This window comes from Oryctolagus cuniculus, chromosome 2, assembly GCF_051225735.1.
Source record: "Oryctolagus cuniculus isolate XC-2025 breed Fujian yellow rabbit chromosome 2, ASM5122573v1, whole genome shotgun sequence".
NCBI lineage: Eukaryota > Metazoa > Chordata > Mammalia > Lagomorpha > Leporidae > Oryctolagus > Oryctolagus cuniculus.
Window position 1 is genome coordinate 67670684 of NC_142868.1, and position 26301 is coordinate 67696984.

Below are 26301 nucleotides of genomic sequence, written 5' to 3' on the forward strand. Positions count from 1 at the left end.
CCTCTTCCAGGCCAGCTCTCTGCTGTGGCCTGGGAGTGCAGTGGAGGATGGCCCAAGTGCTTGGGCCCTGCACCCCCATGGGAGACCAGGAGAAGCACCTGGGTCCTGGCTTCGGATCAGTGCGGCACGCCGGCCGCAGTGCACCTGTGGCGGCAGCCATTGGAGGGTGAACCAACGGCAAAAGGAAGACCTTTCTCTCTGTCTCTCTCTCACTGTCCACTCTGCCTGTCAAAAAAAAAAAAAAAAAAAGAAAGAAAAACAAAACAAAACAAAACAAAAAAAACCCTCCATCCAAAGAATAAAATATAAAGCCCACAAGAAAATAAGTGCCAGGAAATGAGTTTTGAAATCTAATCAAACAAAAATTCTAAATAAAGAAACTAATAGTCTTTTTGCTTTTAGCAGTAATCGATAGAAAGATCACATGGCGTAGGAATTGTTCTTGCCTTCTGAACCAATGAATAGAAAGTGGGAAGAAAAACTGAAGCAGATTGAGGAGCGAGCATCTCATTACAAGAGGAAACCACTGTGCTCAGTGTATAGACCAAGCCTGTCCAGGCCAGAGCAACCGCCCTCCATTTGGAAGCTATTTCGTCGTCAAACTGAAGCTTTTAATTTCGTTAAAAGCTGTAAACAGGTAATTGCCTCATTTTAAATTTTTTATAGATCTATAAGATTTCTTAAACTTGAGTTTGCAGGCATTTGGGGAATGAACCAGTGGATGGAAGATCTCGGTCTATAACTCTGCCTTTCAAATAAATCAATTTTTGAACTTCTGTTTCAGAACCTGGTATTTTTAAAAATCTGAAAATTGAATAAAATTCAGTAGCTACAGTTGAATTTAGATTTTTTTTTACTTTTTTGAATATTTTTTATTTTATATAGGATGTTCATGTATTTGCTTTGGAATACAAAATGGGAGACGGACAACGTATTTATCTTGTAACAACCTATGCTCAGCTTTGGTTTTACTATAAATCCCGGTAAGTTGTTTGTAACAGAACAACACATTAAAGTTATATTTACCAAATCTAGAAATTTTGGTGAAATTGAGGCTGGATTAGCTTTCACAGTTCTTGACTACATGGTTAGTTATTTCTTTCCAGATTAATTCTCTGCAGTTCTCCTCATGGCATCACGCAGTTGTCTCACCAAGTGTTGAAGAAAATCGTGCAAACACCTGTTCATGTATCCAAAAGAAATCCTTTTTCAAATACATATTAAATTGTACTATTAATCATAAATGAATACTCATATTATGTAATACCTGCTTTATCTGAGTGACCTATTCAACTATGTTTCAGACTTGTGTATGGAAAAGAGTCAATATGGATGCCTTGTATTGACTTAAAAGTACTTTTATTACAAAGTTGCTTGAGTAGTTTTGTGTTTGTAAACATGCAACACCATGTAGATTTACTTACGTCTACATACATGCAGTGCCAGGTGGAGTTGAATTAAAGTCATTAAGATAACATGAAAGATATTTTGCTGAAACTAAATCTCTTCGTGCAACATAAAGATGATGCTGACTGCTTCAGAGTATGTGTTGAGATCCAATCCTACCCATGCCATGTGATGATACAATTCTTTCACTTTTCTTCAAATTACTGCAAACCTTTTATTTGTAAAGGAGGCCAGCTGAACTTGACTTAGCCCACATATCATTTATTTACTAGGCTAGTGTCTATTCTTAATAAGCCATGTGAAAGTAATCCTCTGTATACCAACAAGAATATAACTAGAAATATGAGCACTGGAAGTTTATTGAAATCAGCTAATTTAGAATTTTTTACCACTTTAAAAATATTATCTTCCTAACATAAAATTTTACAGTTCTTATGGAGAATTCATGGAATCCCAAGAGTATATCTTTCTGGGATCCCAGTTTGAGAAAGAACATTGTTTTCTCAATTTATTTCATAGTGACACCAAAACAAAATACAGAAATATTATACATGATCAAAATCATCTGTGTAATGAATAACACTATAGGATTGACTGTTTTCCAGTTAAGTAATGTTAACTGAGTATGATTGTTAAATCTTATTTAATAGAAATTGTTGACACTATGAGCCGGAAACCTGTTGTGAACAGGTTCATGTTATCTTGTCATTATTTCCTAGTTACCTGTACTTAAGCATAGTTAACACAGTACTTGATCAGATCAACTTCCATCATTCAAAAGGTACAAATATAAATAATACTTTTGAATTATTCAATTTAGAAAAAATCTCTTGCACTGCTATGAAGTTATTCCTGAAAGTGCTGTGTGCAAGCTTTATTTTGATTTGGAATTTAACAAACCTGCCAATCCAGGAGCTGACGGGAAAAAGATGGTTGCATTACTCATTGAGGTAAATGGGAGACTCAAATTTTTTTTCTTTGTAGCTGTCCATTCATCTCTTCATTCAGTTACTCAGTCCTATCTACGTAACGTTTCTCCTCCTTTTCTTGTGACTTTTCCTTGTGACTTTGATTTTTAAATATCACTTCTGTGGTAAACTGTGAAAAGTCCAACTTATGTCCACATATTTTGTACTATTACTATACCTGGATTTAAAAAAAAAAAAAGCCTTGAGGGGCTGGCGCTGTGGTGTAGTAGTTTAAGCATCTGCCTGTGGCACCAGCATCTCATATGGGCGCTAGTTCAAGTCCTGGCTGCTCTGCTTCTGATCCAGCTCCCTGCTGATAGCCTGGGAAAGCAGTAAAAGATGGCCCAAGTGTGTGGGCCCTGCACTGTGTGAGAGACACGGAAGAAGCTCCTGGCTTCAGATCAGCCCAGCTCCAGCCGTTTCGGCCATTTGGGGAGTGAACCAGTAGATCAAAGACCTCTCTCTGTCCCTCTCTCTTTAACTCTGCCTCTCAAGTGAATTTTTTTTCTTTTAGCCTTCATAAAGATAGAAATGTTGGGATTATCTGCGGTTTGCAGTTACATGTTAATTCTCTAAACTCCATCACATATAGCCAATGCTGGTAAAGACCAGGCAAAGTAATTGTACTATAAAAATTGATACAGAAATGAAGTTAAAGGAAGCTTGGACTAAAAGTAGTATCAGAATGTTTGAACTGGCAGGAATTCTGGAAAGCATTTTTTTCTTGTAGCTTCATGAAAGAGGAAAGACCTAGAAGAGACTCCTACCCAGTGCTCTGCAGCTAGTTGTTTACAAAACCTTGTCTAGAAATACCATTGTCACTGTTAGCAACTTTCAGAAAAAGAATGTAGTTCTAGTATTTTTAGTTGAGCTGCGTCAAACAGGAAGTTACTAAAAAGGATAATGTGGGTTTGAACAGCTAAGTTCTATTAGGATTATTTTTTAAAAATTTAAAGATTATATTCTATGAAGTTGTATTAAAAATGTGTAGATGGGGCAGACGCTGTGGCGTAGCAGGTAAAGCTGCCACCTGCAGTGTTGGCATCCCATGTGGGTGCTGGTTCGGGTCCCGGCTGCTCCACTTTTATAAAGCCTTTCAACAGGTAGCATTCCTCTACGATCACACATTTTTAACTTCTGGATTCTATAAATTATTTAAATACAATTTTCTTTATAAAGTATTTTTAAAAAGTTAAAGGCATAGACATGTGTACATACTTATGGGGTACCGTGTGCTGTTCCGTGATGTATGTGGTTGTATAATGTCCAGTCAGGGGAGTTATCTTTTCCAGCATTAACATTTCTTTCCCATGATACATGGAAAAATCCCATCTTCTGCTTTTTAAATAGAGAAGTATACAGTCAAATAATATTATCTGCAGCCCACTGTGTAATAGAACCCCAGAATTTCTTATTCCTATCTAGCTATAGCCTGGTACCCATCAATCAACCTTTGCCCATCCCTCCCTTGTCACTTCCTACTCTAGCCTCTGTAACCACAATTATATTTTTAACTTCTGTGAGATCACCTAATTTTTTTAGAGTCCACATATGAATGAGATCATATGATACTTGTTTTTCTGTGCTTGGCTTATTTCACTTAACATACTGACCTCCACTTGCATCCACATTGTTGGAAATGACAAGACTTTTTTTTTATAGCTGAGTAATAGTGATATATACCCCACATCTTTATCCATGCATTCGCTGATGGACACCTGGCTATTGTGAGTAGTGCTGCAATAAACACGGGCATGCAGTTAGCTCTTTGGCAGATCGATTTCATTTCTCTTAGATATATGCCCAGAAGAGGGATGCCTGGGTCACATGGTAGTTCTATTTTTAGTGCTTTGAGGAACCTCCATGCTATTTTCCACAATGATTTTATGTTTACATTTAAAGAACTTAAATGTTTATTTAGGGGTCAGCACTGTGACACAACAGGTTAAAGCCCTGGCCCAAAGTGCCAGCATCCCATGTGGGTGCTGGTTCGAGTCCCGGCTGCTGCAAGTCCAATCCGGCTCTCTGCTATGGCCTGGAAAAGCAGTAGAAGATGGCCCAAGTCCTTGCCCCTTGCATCCGCGTCGGAGACCCAGAAGCAGCTCCTGGCTCTCTGGATTCAGATCAGTTCAGCTCTGGCTGCTGTGGTCGTCTGGGGAGTGAACCAGCGGATGGAAGTCTTCTCTCAATCTGGCTCTACCTCTCTGTAACTCTGAAAAAATGTTTACTTAAAGTTTCACTTGGGAAAGACAATCTAATAGAGTGTGATTACTTATATTACCTAGGGTACCTAAATTTATTCTCTGTAGTTCCAAAGCTAACAACTCAGCTTTATTCATTTAGTAAAATATTTTCAAGTTTTGCTAAGCATCAGACACAGTGCCTTGCCTTGGGAATATAATAGTGAGCTTAAAGTTTGAGTTCAAGGAATTTATAATCTAATCTAGGGTAGATGCAATTTAAACAAGATACAACCTTATTTCTGTCTCATGTAACATCCAGTGTGGCTCCACTGTTAGGGACTAGTCTTTTGCTTTGCTGTTCCTAAGATGTTGCCTTATTGATACCGTCCAAGGTGGCTCACCCCAAGTTGTCTGCCTTCTAGTCAGTTGAATGGAGAAGAGCCGCGCCTACTTCTCCCCTTTAAGAATGAAGCCTAAAGTGGCAAACCACCTTCTTCTGACCCCCTACTGGCAAGACTTGGACACATGCCTGTGCCCTATTATAACAGAGTGGGGGAAGTATCTTTGTTCTAGCTGGCCTCCATTTAGCTAAAAATTGTGGTTCTGTTTCTAGGGAAGAGGGAGAAATTAGATGTTGGGGGATAACCTCTGTGATACAGAGGAAACATCAAGACAATCAAGTAAATGATCAAGTAAAATAGTAACTAAGTACTAGAAAGTGAGTTGGACTACATGGGGGAATTTGATGCAGACTGGGACACTGAGGCCACCTTTTGAGAAAATGAGAATTGAAAAGTATGAAGGGGAGTGTGGTGCTAGAATAATGCCAAAGTGATGCTAATTTTTTTAAAAAAGATTTGTTTATTTGAAAGAGTTACACAGAGGAGAGGCAGAGAGAGGTCTTCTACCCGTTGGTTCACTCCCCATTGGGCCACAATGGCCGGAGCTGTGCCAGTCAGGAGCCAGGAGCTTCTTCCAGGTCTCCCACGTGGGTGCAGGGGCCCAAGGTCTTGGGCCATCTACTGCTTTCCCAGGCCATAATAGACAGAGAGCTGGATTGGAAGTGGAGCAGCTGAGTCTCAAACCTCTGCCCCGTATGGGATGCCAGCGCTTCAGGCCAGGGCGTTAACCTGTTCTGCCACAGTGCCGGCCCCAGCTAATAATTCTAGTTTATTGCGTAACTGTTGGGTATCTAAGTATTTGGTGGTGCTAAACCTTTTGGCTAATCTCCAAATAACCCTATCTGGAGGTTCTTAGTGGCTTCATTTTGCAAATGAGAAGACTGAAGCCTAGGGAGAAGTGCCTTGTCTTAAGGTTGCATAGCCAATACTTCTAGGCACTTACATGTGCCAGGCACTGTGCTAACTCTTTAATCTCGTTTTCTTATTTTACTCCTTTCATGATTCCAAAGTTAGCTGCTATTTTTCCTGCTTAGCAGTTGAAGAATGTATCTAGGTTTGGTTAAAGTTAGAGGTGGTAAACGTCAAAACCAGAACTCAAACTTAGACCTCTGACTTCAAATCTTTTGTTCCAAGTATGTGCTTGCTGCCTTTCCACAATGCATGACTGCTTTCCATGTCAGTGTCTTCTAGCACCAAAGGTGGTTTCTTGGAAGTGGTTTTGGGTTCAATATAAATGAGAAATTTTCTGAGAATTGGAACTATAAAAATAACTTTTAAACTCAGAGGTGACATTTAAAGAGATGCTTAAAATATTTTTAATGTGATTGTAGAGGAGGTTAATGTACAAATTATTTGGCTGCTAAGAGGCCTCTTCAATCCTGAGAGCCTGAGTTTTTAAAAAATATAAACATATAATTTAAAAATTACAGGTCTTCAGTTTATAAATAAATTAGTAAAGTTATATTGTACACAACCTGATAGTAAAGCTAATTATTTTTTTGACAGGCAGAGTTAGAAAGGTCTTCCTTCCGTTGGTTCACCCCCAAAATGGCCGCTACGGCTGGCATGCTGTGCTGATCAGGAGCCAGGTGCTTCCTCTTGGTCTCCCATGCAGATGCGGGACCCAAGCACTTGGGCCATCCTCCACTGTACTCCCTGGCCACAGCAGAGAGCTGGCCTGGAAGAGGGGCAACCGGGACAGAATCTGGCGCCCCGACCGGGACTAGAACCCCATGTGCCGGCGCCACAAGGCGGAGGATTAGCCTAGTGAGCCGCGGCACTGGCCAGTAAAGCTAATTTTTAATGATTTTGTATTAGTTAAACTTACTGGTACCAAGATACTTGAATTTTGTTCATAGAAAATAAAAAAAAAATATTTACGCTTTGTGTTTTTAGCATGTCTGTAGAGCGCTTCAGGACTTATATAGTGTAAGGTGCTCAGCTGAAGATGTTTTCAACTTGGATTCTAGCACTGATGAAAAATTTAGCCGCCATCTGATATTTCAGCTCCATGACGTGGCATTTAAAGATAACATCCATGTTGGTAAGTGCACTGGTTTTTAAAAATTCATGGAGTTATATTAAAAACTCTTAGTTTTCCTATTCCTCTTGAAATTTTTAACAATACTTGCTAGATTTTATGGTAATTAACCTAAAATGAAATGTGATGTTTCGTGTTTTCAGGATTTACTGATACAGACCTGTCATCCAGGCACATCAGCCTACTCAAGATATAGTTGGCATTAGTGGTTCTCATCATAGGTATTTAGGTGGCCATGTATGTCCTGACATGGTCTCTACTGCAGTAGGGTTCATTTTTTGTTTTCTAGGTAATTCTGAGAGGCTTTTCCATTTCAAGCCTTACCTATGATGCTTCGTACCTGGATTTGTGACCTTTGTTTTAGCTATGGGGCTTGGGTCCCAAGTCATGTCAAGGAAGGCTTATTTATTATTCCAGGCAGAATTTAAGATTTCAGATGACGTCTAGATATATAATCCTGAAAGTATAACCAGAGTATTTTCCCAGGGCTGGGCATTTATAGATAACAGGTTCAGGTATAAAACCAAGTCAGTCCCACAGAGAAACAAGTAGGCACAATGAAAACGCCAAAAATCAAGGTCTCAATAAAAGCCAAAATCCTGAGTATTTATCAAAGCAGTGATAGGGCAAGTTTTGGGGTTCAAACCGGTGATTGACTGAAGTTCAGGTAACAGATAATGTATCTCGGAGCTCCAAGTGTTTTACAGTTTCATAGCCACATGGGGTAAAGGCATGAACATAGTAGCTAGAGGACTGACATAAACATCAGGAACCTGAAAACTAGTTTAGGATAATGCCAGGTCACAGTGACCTAGTATGCTGTGTACACCGGTTTCCTCATTATCTCTGTTATCTGCCCCCTTGATTGTTCTCTCTCTTTCTCACCCTTAGATCCTAGTAATTGTGGGATCTGTCCTTGTCCCTCTTCCTACTGTTCTCACTTGGATGGTGACCACAATCATTACTTAAATCATCACCTATGTCCTGACTCTCACATCTTTATCTTCAGCCCAAATTGTTCTCCCAGACCCATATAGCCAGCTGACTGCTAAATGTCCTTACACACACTTCAACTCAGCATGTCCTAGAACAATCTTGGCTCCTCCTTCTGTGTCACTTCTCTGTCCCTGTCCATCTACTTACCCAAGTAGAAATGTTGGTGTCCTCTTATGTGTACCTGCTTTTTGAGTCAGCCAGTGTGAGCTGATGAAGCTCTCAAACCTCTCAAGGGTTATTCGTTACCTTCACAAAGATGTACTGATGTCTTAGTTTGCAAAACGAGGCCTACTGTGCCCTAGCTGGTCTGTCCCTATCTGCCCTTCTTGCTCAGCTCCCACTGTGGCCTGCATTTTCTCTTATCCTTGGGCCTTTGCACTGTTCAATTCTGTCTGAAGAGCCATACCTCCTGTTCTCCCGGTCTGTTAAGACTCAGCGTAGATATCAATTCATCATTTTTTGTCACATCCAAACCCTATGATACAGGTTACTGTTCCGTAGGGTTGTAGAAAGCACCCAGTGCTTATTGTCAGAGCATTTGCTGCTGCTTGTTTTCTTTATCTTTATTCCACTTAATATTTCTTTAAGGACGTAACTATTGATTTTTCTTTTCCCTTTGTAATTTTTTAGAGCTACATTATAACTTATATGTCCTAATATATATTTTATTAAAAATTATTTTAAATGTTTTGATTAACAAGTAATACTAGCACATTTTTATGGGATACAGTGCAAAATTTCAAAAGATATGAAGGTATAAGCTGATCAAAGCAGGCAGCCAACATACCCACCTCCCTACCTTTCCTCCACATTTACAGCCTACTAGTCCTCTCCTCCAGTTCTTTTTATGGTACACAACATGTTACTGTGGTCTGTAGTTGTCCATCTGTGCTATGAAGCACCTTGTACCCCATATCCAGACTCCTCTATCTCCCACACTTCCCAGTCTCTAGTAATCACTGCTCTAAGTTCTTATTGACTGTCATTTTTTAACTTTCATGTATCAAAGAGAACACGTGTTAACTTTCTGTGTGTCACTTCTTTCACTTAATGTAATGACTACCAATTTCAGTTATTTTAACTCTAATGTCAGGATTTCATTCCTTCTGATGGCTGACTAATGTTCCATTGTGTATGTATACCATATTTTCCTTATCCATTATTTATCCATGGACACTTAGGTTTTCTATAGCTTGGCAATTATGAATGATGTTGCAAAGCACATGAGAATGAAGGTATCTCTTTCATATGCTGATGTCATTTCCACTGGATACTTACCCAGAAGCAGGATAGCTGGGTCATATGATTGATCTATTTATTGTATTTCCAGATATATTGTATATTACTACATTATAATAATATTGTCCATAATACCATTACTACAGCAGCAGCAATAATAAATACAAGTAGGCATTTAATATTTGCTGAGTTAGTGCCTACTTAGCATGCCTGCATTATCAGAGTATGGAGGGCAGAGTCCTAGCCAGGATATTTCTTTGATCCCTATGTATACTTCCTCATAGGCTGCTCTTTAAATACTAACCAGGAGGCTAAAAACTGAGAATCTGTTGCTAGGGAAGAAGGGCAGAGAGAAGTATGCCAGGTCCTTCACAGTCTGCTACAGTGTCTCCTGAAAGCAGATGACATTCATTCTAGACTGTGAATGAATTTCCTTCATATAGTCAAAGGTAAGACAGGCTTTATTAGAATAGCACAAGCAAAGGAATAGAGTTTGGAGTTTGCGGTTAACTTGGGGATCAGTCGACAATCTAATGTAACTAAAGCTAAAGCCATAATCAGGCCTGATAAATGGAATGTCTTCTGAGGCTCTTTCCTCTTAAATCGTGTACTTCCAGAATCAGAGAGGCGGAGAATATGAAGCAGTCAAAAATTTCCCTTCAGTTCCCCTCCCTCTTGATAATATTTCTAGTTGTTATTGTTAGCCTTTTGGGAAAGGGAACAAAGTTAAATGTGAGTGATCAGACTTTGATCTTTGCAAAGAAGCTCTTATGCCAATTTACTGTAGTACTGCAGATATCTGTGATTGGTTAGTTCTTTTGAGATAGTCCCTGCCACTGAGATAGACCAAAGAGGGGATGGGGTAATAAGACTGAAGCCTGGAAACAGAAGGCAGAGCTGTTGGGGGGGGGGGGGGACAGTATGTTGGTGTTCACGTGACTGGCTGTCATTGTGCCATGGACACATTAGCTCCTTGCCAAGGTTCAGAGGCTTAGCCGGCCTCTTCAGTGCTACTGTCAAACATCTGCAACTGTAGACTCACTTCGCTTATTGTCTAGAGTCAAGCAGATAGAATTTTAAATTTCCAGGAAAACTAACTTCGTCAATTTATGTTTATATTGCTTTGTTGTCCTTTGATGTGTCATTGTTTCCTCTCGGTGTTTACCTTCTCTCTAATTCCAGAAGTAATCATGTCTGTGTATCATTGGATCAAAAGCTTTTGCTTTCATTTTGATGTTTTACAAGAAATTGTACTTATTTCTTTAAGTAGGAAAGTAATTAATCCTGTGATTTTAAGTACTAAAGGCTTCCTGGTAAATGAAGTGACAAATCCAGACTGTGACACTTCCAGAGATTAAAATTAAGTAATTTCTTATAGTATTGCATTTCACCAGTATTGCTACACACAACAGCAGTGTAAAAGCCAAATTGTCACTTGATCTTGTGATATAGGATATATATATATATATATATATATATATATATATTTATAGAGAGAGAGAGTTTAAAGAATTCCATGTTGCCCTGCCAACTTCTCATGGTAGTGTGGATCACTGTTTTTTTTTTGTTGTTGTTGTTTTTGTTTTTTTTTAAGTAAGCAAGGCAGGGCATTTAATAATATCTGAATAATCATTTTTTGAGGTTTAAATCTTTAGTCTCCTTTTCCCCTGAGAAACCTTTTATTTAATGAATACAAACGTCATACATTTCATAACTACAACTTTAGGAACATAGTGATTCTTCTCATTGTACCTGCTCTCCCACCCTCTACCCCACCCTCTACCTCTTCCCTCTACAATTCCCACTATTATCCTCCCCCCCCAAAGAAACCTTTTAAGGAATACAGACTTCATGCATTTTATAAGTACAACTTTAGAAATATAGTGATTCTTCTCACCATACCTGCTCTCTCACCCACTCTCCCACCCCTCCTCCTGCTCCCTCTCCCATTCCCAGTCCCATCCTCCACTAAGATCGATTTTCAGTTAACTTTATACACAGAAGACCAACTCTATAAAAGAGTTCAACAATTTGGCCGGCGCCGCAGCTCAATAGGCTAATCCTCTGCCTGCGGCGCCAGCACACCAGGTTCTAGTCCTGGTCGGGGCGCCAGATTCTGTCCCGGTTGCCCCTCTTCCAGTCCAGCTCTCTGCTATGGCCCGGGAGGGCAGTGGAGGATGGCCCAAGTGCTTGGGCCCTGCACCCCATAGGAGACCAGGAGAAGCACCTGGCTCCTGCCTTGGGATCAGCGCGGTGCGCGCGGCAGCAATAGGAGGGTGAACCAACAGGAAAGGAAGATTTTTCTCTCTGTCTTTCTCACTGTCCACTCTGCCTGTCAAAAAAAAAAAAAAAATTAAAAGAGTTCAACAATTTGCATGGAAAAAAAACAAAACTGCTCCTCAACAACTGAGAAAAGGGCTGTTCAAAATCATTGCTTCTTGAAATGTTTCTAAAAAGTGAAATTAAACTTTAAAGAAGCATCTAAAAATGATACATCTTTTGCAAGCACTTAGACATAATTATAATACAACTCTTTGAGGATAGAGATCCTGCATGGAAAGTTAGTACACAGTGATTCCTGTTATTAACTTAACAATTAACGCTCTTAGGTGTGATGTCAGCGACCACCCAAGGCTCTTGACATGAGCTGCCTAGGCTGTGGAAGCCTTTTGAACCCACAGTCTCTGTCAATCTGTAGCCAAGGCCATAAACAAAGTTCAAGTTCTCTCCTCGCTTCAGAGAAAAATTCCTCCTTCTTTGATGACCACTTCTTTCCACTAGGGTCTCACCTGCCAAGGTCCTTCATATAGGACATTTTTTTGTCACAGTGTCTTGGCTTTCCATGCCTAAAATGCTCTCATGGGCTTTTCAACCAGACCAGAATGCCTTAAGGGTTGATTCTGAGATCAGAATGCTATTTAAAGGGGTTGTCACTCTGAGTCTTCTGTGTGGGCTGAATCCCATGTTGGAGCCTTCCCTCCTTTTTAATTCTATCTGTAGTTACCAGACCATTAATCCTATCCATACAATCACTTTAACACTTAAGATAGTATTTTTACCACCCAGCTTAAGGGGATTTGGGGTCCCCTGGCAAATTTTTAAACTATATCCTTAAAAATAAGTCCATAGGAATGTATGCAGAACTATACAGCTTTACAATTACAAACCTCATTCACTTCATAATTACAACTTTAGAAACATGGTGATTCTTCCCACTAATTCCACCTTCACACCCAGTTTTCCTCCTCCCTCTTTTATTCCCACTCTTTTTACTGAGATCTATTTTAAGTTGATTTGATACACATGTTTAACTCTATTTTAAGCAAAGAGTTTAACAAATAGTACAAAAAAACCTTTTTCTCAACAGTCATGACAAGGGCTGTTCAAGTTACTGCTTCTCAAATTGTCAATTTAACTTGTATAGATTGCTTTTTTGGTGCTCTATTATCACAGATCAGAGAGAATATATGGTATTTGTCCTTTTGGGACTGGCTTATTTCACTAAGTATGATGTGTTCTGGACTCATCCATTTTGTTGTAAATGACCAGATCTCATTTTTTTTTATTCCTGCTGTGTAGTATTTCATAGTGTACATATTCCATGGTTTCTTTATCTGGTCTTCAGTTGATGGACATTTGGGTTTATTCCATGTCTTAGCTATTGTGAATTGAGCTACAATAAACATGGAGGTGCAGATAGCGCTCTCATGTACTGATTGCATTTCCCTTAGGTAAGTTCCCAGGAGTCCCACTCTTATTTTTCACTAAGATCTATTTTCAGTTAACTTTACATGCATATAACTAACTCTGTTAAGAGTTCAACAAATAGTGTGAAAAAAAACCTGTTCCTCAGCAGTCGAGACAAGGGCTGTTAAAAGTCATTGCTTCCTTTTTTTTTTTTATTTTTATTTTTTTGACAGGCAGAGTGGACAGTGAGAGAGAGAGACAGAGAAAGGTCTTCCTTTGCCGTTGGTTCACCCTCCAATGGCCACTGCGGCCAGCACGCTGCGGCCAGCGCATCACGCTGATCCGATGGCAGGAGCCAGGTGCTTCTCCTGGTCTCCCATGGGGTGCAGGGCCCAAGGACTTGGACCATCCTCCACTGCAACTCCCTGGCCATAGCAGAGAGCTGGCCTGGAAGAGGGCAACCGGGACAGAATCTGGCGCCCCCACCGGGACTAGAACCCGGTGTGCCGGCGCTGCAAGGCGGAGGATTAGCCTAGTGAGCCGCGGTGCCGGCCAAAGACATTGCTTCTTAAAATGTCCATTTTACTTCTACAGATTGCCTTATAGGTGCTCTATTAGTTATCACAGGTCAGGGAGAACATATAGTATTTGTCCCTTTGAGATTGGCTTATTTCACTAACAATGATGTTTTGCGGTTTCATCCATTTTGTGGAAAATGGCTAGGTCTTTCTTTTGTGTGTTTTTTGGTTGTTTTTAGCTTTGTGTAGTACTCCATGGTGTACATATCCCAGTCTTCAGTTGATGGAAACTTGGGTTGATTCCATGACTTAGCCATTGTGACTTGAGCTGCAATAAACAAGGGGGTGCAGATAACTTTAACATGCTGATTTAATTTCTTTGGGTAAATGCCCAGGAGTGGGATGGCTGGGTCATATGGCAGGTCTATATTCAGATTTCTGAGGTATCTCCATATGTCTTCCACAGTGGCTGTACCAGTTTACATTCCCACCAGCAGTGGATTAGGGTACCTTTTTCTCTACATCCTTGCCTGCATTTGTTTGCTGATTTCTGTATGAAAGCCATACTAATGGAAGTGGTTTAGATTTGCATTTCCCTGATGGCTGGTGGTCCTGAGCATTTTTTTTCATGTATCTGTTGGTCATTTGGATTTCCTCTTTTGAAAAATGCCTGTTTGAGTCCTTTGCCCATTTCTTAACTGGATTGTTTGTTTTGTTGTGGAGTTTCTTGATCTCTTTATATATTCTGGTTATTAATCCTTTATCAGTTGTACAGTTTGCAAATAATTCCTCCCATTCTGTCAGTTGCCTCTTCAGTTTGTTGACTGTTTCTTTTGCAGTACAGAAGCTTCTCAATTTGATGTAATCCCATTTGTCAGTTTTGGTTTTGATTGTCTGTGCCTCTGGGGTCTTTTCCAAGAACTCTTTGCCCATGCCAATGTCTTTCCCTAAGGTTCTCTAATTTGATGGTATCAGATCATAGATTTATGTCTTTAATCCATTTTGAGTGGATCTTTGTGTAAGGTGTAAGGTAGGGGCCTTGGTTCATACTTCTGCGTGTGGAGATCTGGTTTTCCCAGCACCATTTGTTGAAGAGACTGTCCTTGCTCCAGGGGTTGATTATAGCTCCCTTGTCAAAGATAAGTTGGTTGTAGATGGTGGATTGATTTCTGGCATTTCTGTTTTGTTCCATTGGTCTATCCATCTGTTTTTGTATCAGTACCAGGCTGTTTTTATTATAACTGTCCTGTATATCTTGAAATCTGATATTGTGATGTCCCTGGCTTTGTTTTTGTTGTATAAGATTGATTTAGCTGTTTGGGGCCTCCTGTGTTTCCATATGAATTTCAGCATTTTTTTAATGTATCTGAGAAGAATGTCCTTGGTATTTTGATTGGTATTGCATTGAATCTGTAAATTGCTTTTAGTAATATGGACATTTTAATTATTGTTTCTTCTAATCCATGAACATGGAAGATTTTTTCAGTTTTTGGTGGCTTCTATTTCTTTAATGTTTTGTAATTCTCATTGTAGAAATCTTTGACATCCTTGTTTAAATTTATTACAAGGTATTTGATTTTTGTGTGTGTGTGTGTGTATGGCTATTGTGAATGGGATTCATCTTAGAAGTTCTTTCTTGGAGCTGGTGCTTTGGCATAGCAGGTAAAGCCGCTGCCTGCAGTGCTGGCATCCCATATGGGCACTGGTTCGAGTCCTGGCTGCTTCACTTCCCATCTAGCTCTCTGCTGTGGCCTGGGAATGCAGTAGAAAATGCCCCAAGTCCTTGGACCCCTGCACCTGTGTGGGAGACCCAGAGAAAGCTCCTGGCTTTGGATCGGCGCAGATCCTACCATTGCAGCCAATTGGAGAGTGAACCAGCAGATGGAAGACCTCTCTCTCTCTCTCTCTCTCTCTCTCTCTGCCTCTCCTCTCACTGTGTAACTCTGACTTTCAAATAATGTTTTGCATGTGGAGATCTGGTTTTCCCAGCACCATTTGTTGAAGATGTTCTTTCTCAGCCATGGCATTGTCTGTGTATATAAAAGCTGTTGATTTTTTTGTGTTGATTTTATATCCTGATGCTTTACCAAACTCTTCTATGAGTTCCAATAGTCTCTTAGTGGCATCTTTTGGATCCCATATATATAGAATCATGCCATCTGCAAATAGGGATAGTTTGACTTCCTCTTTCCCAATTTGTATCCTTTTGATTTCTTTTTCTTGCCTAATGGCTCTGGCTATAACGTCCAGGACTATATTGAATAGTAATGGTGAGAGTGGACATCCCTGTCTGGTTCCAGATCTCTGTGGGGTACTTCCAGTTTTTCCCCATTTAATAGGATGCTGGCCATGGGTTTGTCATAAATTGCCTTGATTGTGTTGAAGAATGCTTAGAGTTTTCATCATGAAAGGGTGTTGTATTTTACCAAATGCTTTCTCTGCATCTATTGAGATAATCATATGGGTTTTGTTTTTCAGTTTGTTAATGTGGTATATCACATTGATTAGCAAATGTTGAACCATCCTTGCCTACCAGGGAGGGATAAATCCCACTTGTTATAGGTGAATGATCTTTCTGATGTGTTTTTGGATTCAGTTGGCTAGAATTTTGTTGAAGATTTTTGCATCTGTGTTCATCAGGGAAATTGGTCTGTAGTTCTCTTTGTATCTGTGTAGTTCTTTTGTACAGGTGTAGGAATTAAGGTGATGCTGTCTTCATAGAAGGAATTTGGGAGGATTCCCTCCCTTTCAGTTCTTTTGAATAGCTTGAGAAGAATTGGAGTTAGTTCTTTAATGTCTGGTAGAATTCAGCAGTGAAGGTGTCTGGTCCTGGGCTTTTCTTTTTTGGGAGGGTCTTTATTACTGATTCAATTTCTGTCTGGACTGTTGATCTGTTTGGGTTTTCTGTGTCTTCATGGCTCAATTTAGGTAGGTTGTATGTGTCCAGGAATCTATCCATTTCTTCTGTGTTTCCCAGTTTGTTGGCATACAGCTTTTTGTAGTAATTCCTGATGATTCTTTTTATTCCTGTGGTGTCTGTTGTTAAATTTTCTCTTTCATCTCTAATTTTATTGATTTTGGTCTTCTCCCCTTTTTTTTTAATTGGGCCAATGGTGTATCAATTTTGTTTGTTTTGGGTCGTTCGATAGTATCCCATAGATGTCCAACAGTGTTTTTTAGTTTTCTAATTTTTCTTTTTTTGGTCTGACTATAAAATTTCCAGCAATCTGTCTTTAACTTGGATATTCTTTCTTCTGCTTCACTGAGTCTGTTGCTAAGGATTTCCATTGCATTTTCTACTTGTTCTATTGAATTCTTTATTTCCAAGATTTCATTTTGATTTGGTAAATCTTCTATTTACTTACTTACTTACTTAGCAGAGAGCAGGTTTGTTCTGCTCTATTGGCTTATTCTCTTGCTCACCTCCTCTCCTCAAAGGAGACCAGTGCCTGGGTGCTAGCCCTAGTGGGTACAATATGCATCTGCACTGCCACAAGAAGCACCCAGCGAATCTGAGCAGTCCTTGATGTGACCATGGATTCCATAGCAATGACCCTCACCAGGGAATCCAGGAGCATGGGGAGCCTCCCACAGTGACTGTGCAAAGTCCCATGCACACCCTGAGCCCTCCCACACAGCCAAGCGTTTCTCACAGTCCAGGCTCACAAGCCTCCCACGGTCACAAGCACTCAGCCCCTTCGGTTCTCCCAGCCAGTCTCGGGTGTCTCAGCTTGGCTAGTCGCTGGGCGCATGGACATGAACTGGTGTAGCTCTTACATAAGTCCAAATAGTGCCCACCCTCCCTCGGCTTGTTACAGGATGCTGGTGCAGGGTGGGCGGGGAGAGAGGAACATGCCACCTTTTTTTCTCTTCTAGTTTGGCAGGTACACTGTCCCCCACAGGGCTCCAAGCTGGATTCCTGCTGGGCTTTTACCACAGCTTTATCACCAGTGGCTTGGGCTGCTACAGTCTGGTCTCACTGCACTCTCCACAGCTGGTGCTGAAGTTCTCAGCTGCTGGTCCTGAGTTGGGTGTGTCCACATCCTCCATATAGGTCCAAATGTCCCTCTAATTTGCATGTCATTTCTTCTGTGGCTTTCTTCCTAATTCTTCGCTAAGATCACACTCTCTCCACTTTTTTTCTGAACCTCTGTTATTCAGAACTTTCAGGATAAATGTAGTTGGGAAAAGTATATTTTTATACTTTTTTACCCCCAAGGCCATAGGCCATCCCACAACAAATGTGGGGGAGGGATAGCAGGAGCCACAGCCTTTCAGCTGTGGGAGGCACGGTTCTCCTGGCATGCCGTGGCAGGCAAAGGAGAGAGAATGAGTTCCTAAGAAGTTTGCCACCATCTGGATACCAGGAGGGTAAGGCAGAGGTTCTCGCAGTGTTTCTCACCATCGTCTTGGAGCCATTTCCTCATATAAACTGTGTTCTTTATTCATTAATAGCAAAAACAATTCAACTCTGTTCTCATTAATCAAAGTGATGAGGACAGGCGTTTAGCCTAGTGGTTAAGACCCTGCTTGGGAAACACACATCCCATATCAGAGTGCCTCAGCTTGAGTCTGGCTCCACTTTTGATCACAGTTTTCTGCTATTAGCCTGGGAGGCAGCAGGTGATGGTTCAAATAGTGGTCCCTGCCATGCTCCTGTGAGATATACGTTGAGTTCCTAGCTCCTGACTTTGATTTGGCCCAGCCGGTCTGTTGTGGGCATTTGGGGAGTGAACCAGTGGAAGGGAATTCAGTTTGTCTCTATGGCTCTCTGCCTCTCAAAATAGAAACTCTAAAAAGAAGTTCTTTAAAAAATGGTGCTTTTTTGATGACATGTTAGGGTTAGATCTATGCTAGCAACATTGACACACCTCAAATTAACTTTCTCTTCTAAAATGGTTTGTTTCCAAATTGCAACAAGCTTCCTGCCAATGGAAATTTAAAAAGTAAAAGATTGCATAGCTTGAAGGAAGAGAGATGTGTTATAGTTTCTACCAAAACAATTTTAAAAGCAGAAATCAAAGGAAACGCCTTTCATGTGCAGATTTGAATCTGAATCTTGAATTCCAGTTCACATGAAAGAATTAATCATAACACCTTTTTTTCCTTAGGTAATTTTGTGAGAAAAATTTTGCAGCCTGCTCTTCAGTTAATTGCCAGTGAAGATGATGATAGCATTTCAGAGACAGTGGACCAGGGATTTTCCCACTTTTCTGAAGCACCAACAAAACAAGGGGCTTCATATAACAAAATGTCCCCAGATAAGGACACAGGAGAGAGCTGGACACTGAATTCAGAGAAGCCGAGGCAGCTGGGATCAGTGAAGCAAAGCGATCCTGATCTTTCATTTTTAGTTGTGAAGAATAATGTGGGAGAAAAGCATCTTTTTGTAGATCTAGGTAAGTAACATTGACAGTTGTTTCTTTCTGACTGTCCTGATGTCCTCTTGTGAGACACCTGTCCATGCTCACTGTCACTGTGCACAGGGTTCTCATTATCATCTCATTATCATCGCGCTCCCCAGCGACAGTGCAGGTCAGGAACAGAATGTGATCAGCCCGCTTAGGCTTGGAGAATCCACAAGGCTTCAGTTCAGAGATCTTGGGGCGATCCCTGTGGAACAGAAGCCCCAGCCTGGCCTGGGCTCTGAACGAGAGTGCCTGTGGCATGCTCTGCTCCAAGTGTTCAGGGAGTTCTGTGAGGGAATGGGGAGACCTGCACCCTCCAGCATGCCAAGAGTTTAAAGCAGATTCAGTCAACTTGAGAAACAATATAAAAATGGTACTCACATCACAAAGCAAGGCTGAGCTTGCTCTTCCCTGAAGAGCTTTGTGGTGGAGGCAGGGCAGGCTTTTGATCCTGGCCGGACCCTCGAGTTAGCCTTCTTTCACAGACTGGTGACTTCTGCACCCAACCGTGCTCTGTTTGGGTCTCTGAACCTGAGTGTGTAGAAGGCTCTAGTGTGGCAAGACTTCAGCCTGATGTAATATACAACCTAATGAAGTTCTAACTTGTGATTTGGAAAGCTGTAAGAGCATTTTTGCCATTGAGCACTTCAGAGAGCTGCAGTGCACACAGGTTGAGGGCAAGTAGGCTTTAATTTGGGGCAATGTTTTCGGGCTGACAGTGGTACCAAGGTTAGAGAATTGTTCCTGATTATCTTTCCAGTGCCCCTGAATCAAGTGCCAGAATTTGGAAATCTAAGTCGGGTAAGTGCAGTGTGTCAGTTTTGGTAGGCCTAGGATCAAGCAAAGATAATGCATAACAGTAAGAGCAACATTATCCAATAAATATGCTGTGCCTCTAACCCAGTGTTGAAGTCCCTAAACAGAATACCCCCGTTCATGACCGTTCTATCCTTGAAGTCACATTACTGGGAAATAATAGGAATTAGGAAGAAATAACAGGAAAACAGTCAGGAAATTTCTCTGGTATTCTTGAATGACACATTTTAACAATATATATTTACATATTAAAAGAGGATGAGGAAGTATTTTACTTGAACTATCCTTTGAAAGTTTCAGAGATTTAATAGTACATGCAGATTTTTGTTGTTTACATTTTATCTTATTGTAGTTCTATAGTATGTCTTGAAATCAGGAATTGTGATACCTCCAGCTTTGTTCTTTTTAAAAAAGATTTATTTATTTGAGAGGCAGAGTTATAGACAGAGAGGTCTTCCATCCACTAATTCACTCCTCAGATGGTTGCAACGGTCAGAGGTGAACCAATCTGAAGCCAGGAGCCAGGAGCTTCCTCTGGGTCTTGTTCTTTAAGACTTCCTATTACTAATTGAATTTCATTGCTGCTGTTGGTCTGTTCAGGTTTTCTATGTCTGCATGGTGCAATTTGAGTAGTTGTGTTGTCCAGAAATTTATTCATTTATTCTAGATTTTCTAATTTTTTTTATTGTATAGTTTCAAATAGTTCCTACTCTGGTATGAGTTATAATGTGTCTTTTACCTCTGGATTTATTTTAGTCTTCTCTCATTTTCTGGTTACTCTTGTTAAATGTTTTTGGATTTTTGTTCATCTCTTCAAAAATCCAAATTATCATTGATCTTTTGTATTTTTATTTTCTCGGATTTACTTCTTTGACTTTTGTAATTTTGTCCTATTAACTTTGGAATTGCTTTTTTTTTTTCAGTTACCTATGATACATCATTAGGGGTGTTTTGATTTTTTTTTATGTAACTGCTTATTGCTGTACACTTCTTAGTACTGCTTTTGCTTCATGCCATACATTTTGTTGTATCCTATAGATTTGTTGTGTTTCTATTTTTGTTTCAAGGAATTTTAATATTTCCCTTTTGATTTCTTTGATTCACTCCCCAAATGACTGCAATGGGCAGAGCTGAGCCTATCTGAAGTCAGGAGCCAGGAGCTTCCTCTGGGTCTCACACGTGGATGCAGGGGCCCAAGGACTTGATCCATCCTCTGCTGCTTTCCCAGGTGCATTAGCAGGGAGCTAGATAGGAAGTGGAGCAGCTGGGACTTGAACTGGCATCCATATGGGATGCCAATGCTGCAGGACAGGGCTTTAACCCATTGCACCACAGCACTGGCCTGCCCCATATATTTTTATAATTCCTAAAGTTAATTTTGCTGTTCATTTCTAGTTTTTATTCCATTGTGGTCAGAAAAGACAAATGTTATGATTTTGATTATTTTTTTTCTTGAGACTTGTTTTGTGGCATAGTGTATGGTTTATTCTTGAGATCTTAATATGTTGATGAAAGGAATGTGTACTCTACAGCTGTTGGATGAAATGTTTTATAAATGTCATTAGGTTCACTTAGTTTATTGTACAGTTTAATTATTCTGAAAGGCAGGAAGAGACAAAGAGAGCGCTCTCCTATCTTCTAATTCATTTCCCAAGTGCCCACAGTAGCTGAGCTGGGCCAGGTCCAAGCTGGGATCCAGGAAGCTAATCTGGTCTCTTATTTGGGTACAGGGATCCAACTACTTGAGCCATCACCTGTTGCCTCCCAAGGTACGCAATATCAGGAAGCTGGAGTCAGGGGTGTATGTAGTACTCAGCCCCAGGCACTCTGCTATAGGATGCTGGTGTCCCAAGAATGTCTTAACTATTGCACCAAATGCTTGCCCCTGTGATATAGTTTAACTATGGTATTTCTTTGCTGATTTTTCTTTTGGTCTGGATGATCTTTCTACTGATGGAAACGGTGTTTATGTCCCTCACTATTGTTGTGTTGGGGCTTATCTCTCCCTTTATATCTGATGTTTGCTTTATGAAATTTGGCACTGTAGCCTTGCAAAAACACTTAAAGTCATCTTTTTGATGAATTGATCCTTTGATCATTATATAATGATTTTCTTTGTCTCTTTACAGTTTTTGTCTTAAAGTCATATTGTCTGATGAGTACAGTTATTCCTGCTCATTTCTGGTTCCATTTGCAGGGGATATCTTTTTCCATCCTTTCACTTTCAGCCGGTGTCTTTCTTTATTGGGGATTTAAGTTTCTTGTAGGCAGTATATCACTGAACTTTTTTTGTATTTTTTTTTTAAGATTTCATCTATTTATTTGAGAGACAGTTACAGTCAGAGAGAGGGAGAGACAAAGAGAAAGATCTTCCATCTGTTGGTTCACTCTCCAAATGGCTGAAATGACCAGAGCTCGGCCGATATGAAGCCAGGTGCCTGGAGCTTCTTTCGGGTCCAAGTGCTTGGGCCATCTTCTAATTTTCCAGGCCCTACCAGAGAGCTGGATCGGAAGAGAAGCAGCTGGGACACAAACTAGTGCCCCTGTGGGATGCTGGTGCTGAAGGCAGAGGCGTAGCCTACTGTGCCACAGTACTGGCCCTTGGACTTTTTTTTTTTAACCCATTCAGCCATATGTATCTTTTATTTAGAGAAGTTAGTTCATTTAAATTTATTTTTTGTTAAGTTATGAATTAGTCCTTTTTTAAAAATTTCTTTTTATTTTGAATATTCTTTGTTTTTTTTTCTAGTATTTTTAAACTTTTATACAGTTTTTATGGTGATAATTATCTTTCTTTTGCTTTTCTCTGTAGCACTTCCTTAAGCATTTTTTGTAAGGCAATCTGGTGGTGATGAAGTCTGTTTTTCTCATCTTAGTAAATATTTCTTGTTCATTTGTGAAAGAGCTTTTCCAAGTATAGTGTTCTTAATTGACAGTTGTTTTTTTTCTTCAGAACTTGTAATATATCACTTTCCCTCTTGGCTTGTAAGGTTTCTTTTGAGGAATCTGCTGTTGGTCTCGTGGGAACTCCTTTAAGTGTGACTTGAAGCTGTTCTCTTGCAGATTGTAGAATTCTCTCTCCATAGTATATATATTTTTTCTTTTCTTTTCTTTTCTTTTTTTTTTTTTTTGACAGGCAGAGTAGACAGTGAGAGAGACAGAGAGAAAGGTCTTCCTTTGCCGTTGGTTCACCCTCCAATGGCCACCGTGGCCGGCGCACTGTGCTGATCCGATGGCAGGAGCCAGGTACTTATCCTGGTCTCCCATGGGGTGCAGGGCCCAAGCACTTGGGCCATCCTCCACTGCCTTCCCGGGCCACAGCAGAGAGCTGGCCTGGAAGAGGGGCAACTGGGACAGAATCCGGCGCCCCGACCAGGACTAGAACCCGGTGTGCTGGCGCCGCTAGGTGGAGGATTAGCCTATTGAGCCGTGGTGCCTTTGATGAATCAAAGTTACTACCTTTAAATAATAGTAATAGTCTGATATATTAGTGTTTTCCTCTGTGGTTATTTATTGGAATTCTGTAAAATATCTTTGCTTATCCCAGGGTCTTGAAGATATTCTGCTTATCTGTATTAACTTTTTTAAAAAATTAATATTTAAAAATTTTTTTGAAATTTATTTTTTAAGGAATACAAATTTCATAGGTACAACTTTAGGAATATTGTTACTCTTCTCACCATATCAGCCCTCCCACCCACACTTCCAACCCATCTCTTCCTTCTTCTCTCCTTGCCAGTACCATTCTCCATTAAGATTGATTTTCAATTAACTTTGTACACAGAAGACCAACTCTATGTTAAGTAGATTTCAACAATTTGTGTGTGCACTTGTGCGTGCACACACACACACACAAACCTGGGAAACTGGTTTTACAATTAATTCTCAATACAACTCATTGAGGACAAAGGTCCTGCATGGGGAGTTAGTGCACAGTGACTCCTGTTGTTAATTTAACAATTAACACTCTGATGTATGACGTTAGTGACCACCCAAGGCTCTTGAAATGAGCTGTCTGGGCTATGGAAGCCTTTTGAGTCCACAAACTCCGTCAGTATTTGGACAAGGCCATAAGCAAAGTGGAAGTTCTGTCCTTCCTTTAGATAAAAGTACATCCTTCTTTGATGGCGACTTATTTTCACTGGGATCTCTCTCACAGAGATCCTTCATGTAGAACATTTTTTGCCACAGTGTCTTGGCTTTCCATGCTTGAAATGCTCTCATGGGCTTTTCAGCCAGACCAGGAAGACTTAAGGGCTGATTCTGAGGTCAGAGTGTTATTTAAAGCGATTGTCATTCTATGAGTCTGTTGTGTGGACTGCTTCCCATGTTGGACATCCTCTCCTTTTTAATTCTATTACCAGGCACTTGATCCTGCCTATATGTTCACTTTAACAGTTAATATGATCACTTCAACAATTAAGATGGCATTTTTACCACCAAGTTTAATGGGATTTGGAGTCCCTTGACAAATTTTTAACTGTATCCTTAGAAGTAAGTCTGTAGGAATGTATGCAGAACTATATATATTAATAGTTAAAAACATCCTCCTCCCTCCCTTATTCCCACTCTTATGTTTTACTGATATCTATTTTCAATTGACTTTATATACGTAAGATTAACTCTATGTTAAATAAAGAGTTCAAATAGGATGCAGAAAACAATCCAAAGCCAGGAGCCAGGTGCTTCCTCCTGGTCTCCCATGCGGGTGCAGGGGCCCAAGCACTTGGGCCATCCTCCGCTGCCTACTGGGCCACAGCAGAGAGCTGGACTGGAAGAGGAGTAACTGGGACTAGGACCTGGCGCCCATATGGATGATGGCACTGCAGGCGGAAGATTAACCAAGTGAGCCACGGTGCTGCCCCCCCCACCAGGGTTTTTATAGTCCCCAGGCAAACAAGTATTATGTCGTCTGCATTCCTTCTTTCCCCTGGCCCTGCTGGACCAAGGATGGCCCACCTTATTGATTGCCCCCACCTGGTCCTGGCAGACCAAGGACTGCCCGGTGTCAGGTTTCAGCACAGAGAAGCATCCTGGGCCTAGCCAGTTCCTTTGTCTTGTGAGAAGCCTGTCATGGCGTGGCTCTGGCCTCTCACAATATGGGATGCAGACGCCGCAAGCAGAGAACTAACTTACTGTGCCACAGCACAGGCCCCCATTTATTTTCAATTGAAAAGTTGATAGAAAACTGTCTAGCTTGTACTTTCTGGAAATAGCATTCTTCCATGTCAATTCTAAATTATCTTCATACCTCAAAAGGCTCATGGAAAATCAAACTAAAAGATAAATTTATTTTGGTGCAAACAATTCTTGAAATCTGTGCTTGCAAGGGTTCTTCAGAATCTTCATGGAAATTGCACAGATTTCATACATACTACTTTACTAATTTTTGATGTAGGAGTTTATACAAGAAATAGAAACTTCCGGCTGTATAAGTCATCAAAACTAGGAAAGCATGTGGCTTTGGAGATTGCTGAAGATAACAAATTCTTTCCTAAACAATCAAAAACGATTCCTGAAGAAAACCAGTATTTCCTCTCTTCTTTGGTATGCAATGTCAGGTATGTAGGCAAAAATTAAACTGTTGTATACTCCTGATTGATTATTCAGTCATGAATGCTATTGCATATTGCTAAAAAGTGAATTGTGTAAATTCATCCTATCTCAAGAAAATGACTCTCCATTCTTAAAATACTCTTTTCTGAGATTTTTAGCCACTTAGTTTCCTCTCTGTATCTTTTTTTTTTTTTTTTTTTGACAGGCAGAGTGGACAGTGAGAGAGAGAGACAGAGAGAAAGGTCTTCCTTTGCCGTTGGCTCACCCTCTAATGGCCACTGTGGCCGAGGCATTATGACCGGCGCACCGCGCTGATCGATGGCAGGAGCCAGGTGCTTCTCCTGGTCTCCTATGGGGTGCAGGGCCCAAGCACTTGGGCCATCCTCCACTGCACTCCCTGGACACCGCAGAGAGCTGGCCTGGAAGAGGGGCAACCGGGACAGAATCCGGCACCCCGACCGGGACTAGAACCCGGTGTGCTGGCGCCGCAAGGCAGAGGATTAGCCTAGTGAGCCGTGGCGCCAGCTCCTCTTTGCATCTTTTAAATGATTATATCACGTATTTTTCAGTTTTTCTAAAATGAATATCACTTTTATAAAGAATGAAAACAACTACCTGAGCTGGACCGGAAGAGAATCAGCTGAGACATGAACCTGGCCCATGTGGGATGCTGGTGCTGCAGGTGGAGGCTTAGTCTGCTACGCCACAGCGCTGGCCCCACTTCCTTTATTTTTTAAAGTGGACATAATACCACCTATTTTCAGAATTTTTAGTAGAATTAAATATGTTAAAACCGTTCACATAAAATACTTAAAACAGTGCCCAGCACATGTTAGCATCTCGGGAGATGTCAGTTGGCACTAGTGGTGGATCTGAGAGTCTAGGAGTTGTATCAAAATTGTGTATCTCCTGCTGTGTTCCAATATCGATCCTACAGACAATGGAGGGCTCTTCCGTCGAATAGGATTACCTCAGGGCCCACGCTGTGGTACAGCTGGTAAAGTTGCTGACTACAGTGCTGGCATCCCATATGGGTGCCAGTTCAAGTCCCAGCTGCTCCACTAAAGATCCAGCTCCCTGT

General features: G+C 40.7%; 1 protein-coding gene across 11 annotated transcripts in view; it reads left to right on the forward strand.

Moving 5' to 3' along the window:
* Positions 1 to 324: 324 nt before the first annotated feature.
* The window catches only part of LOC103347387 (DNA-directed primase/polymerase protein), a 36294-nt gene continuing 10317 nt past the window's right edge, over positions 325 to 26301 (forward strand). For 4 of the 11 annotated variants that reach the window (XM_089325621.1, XM_089325620.1, XM_051830447.3 and 1 more), the window contains exons 1-6: positions 379 to 637; positions 886 to 983; positions 2228 to 2357; positions 6856 to 7003; positions 18552 to 18839; positions 25063 to 25225. In XM_089325621.1, the coding sequence (XP_089181747.1) occupies positions 458 to 637; positions 886 to 983; positions 2228 to 2357; positions 6856 to 7003; positions 18552 to 18839; positions 25063 to 25225 (1007 nt within the window). In that variant the 5' untranslated portion in view covers positions 379 to 457. Of the gene's footprint in view, positions 638 to 885; positions 984 to 2227; positions 2358 to 6855; positions 7004 to 18551; positions 18840 to 25062; positions 25226 to 26301 lie in introns of all 11 variants that reach the window. The other 7 variants (XR_016229007.1, XR_016229006.1, XR_016229004.1 and 4 more) reach the window with 6 other exon arrangements.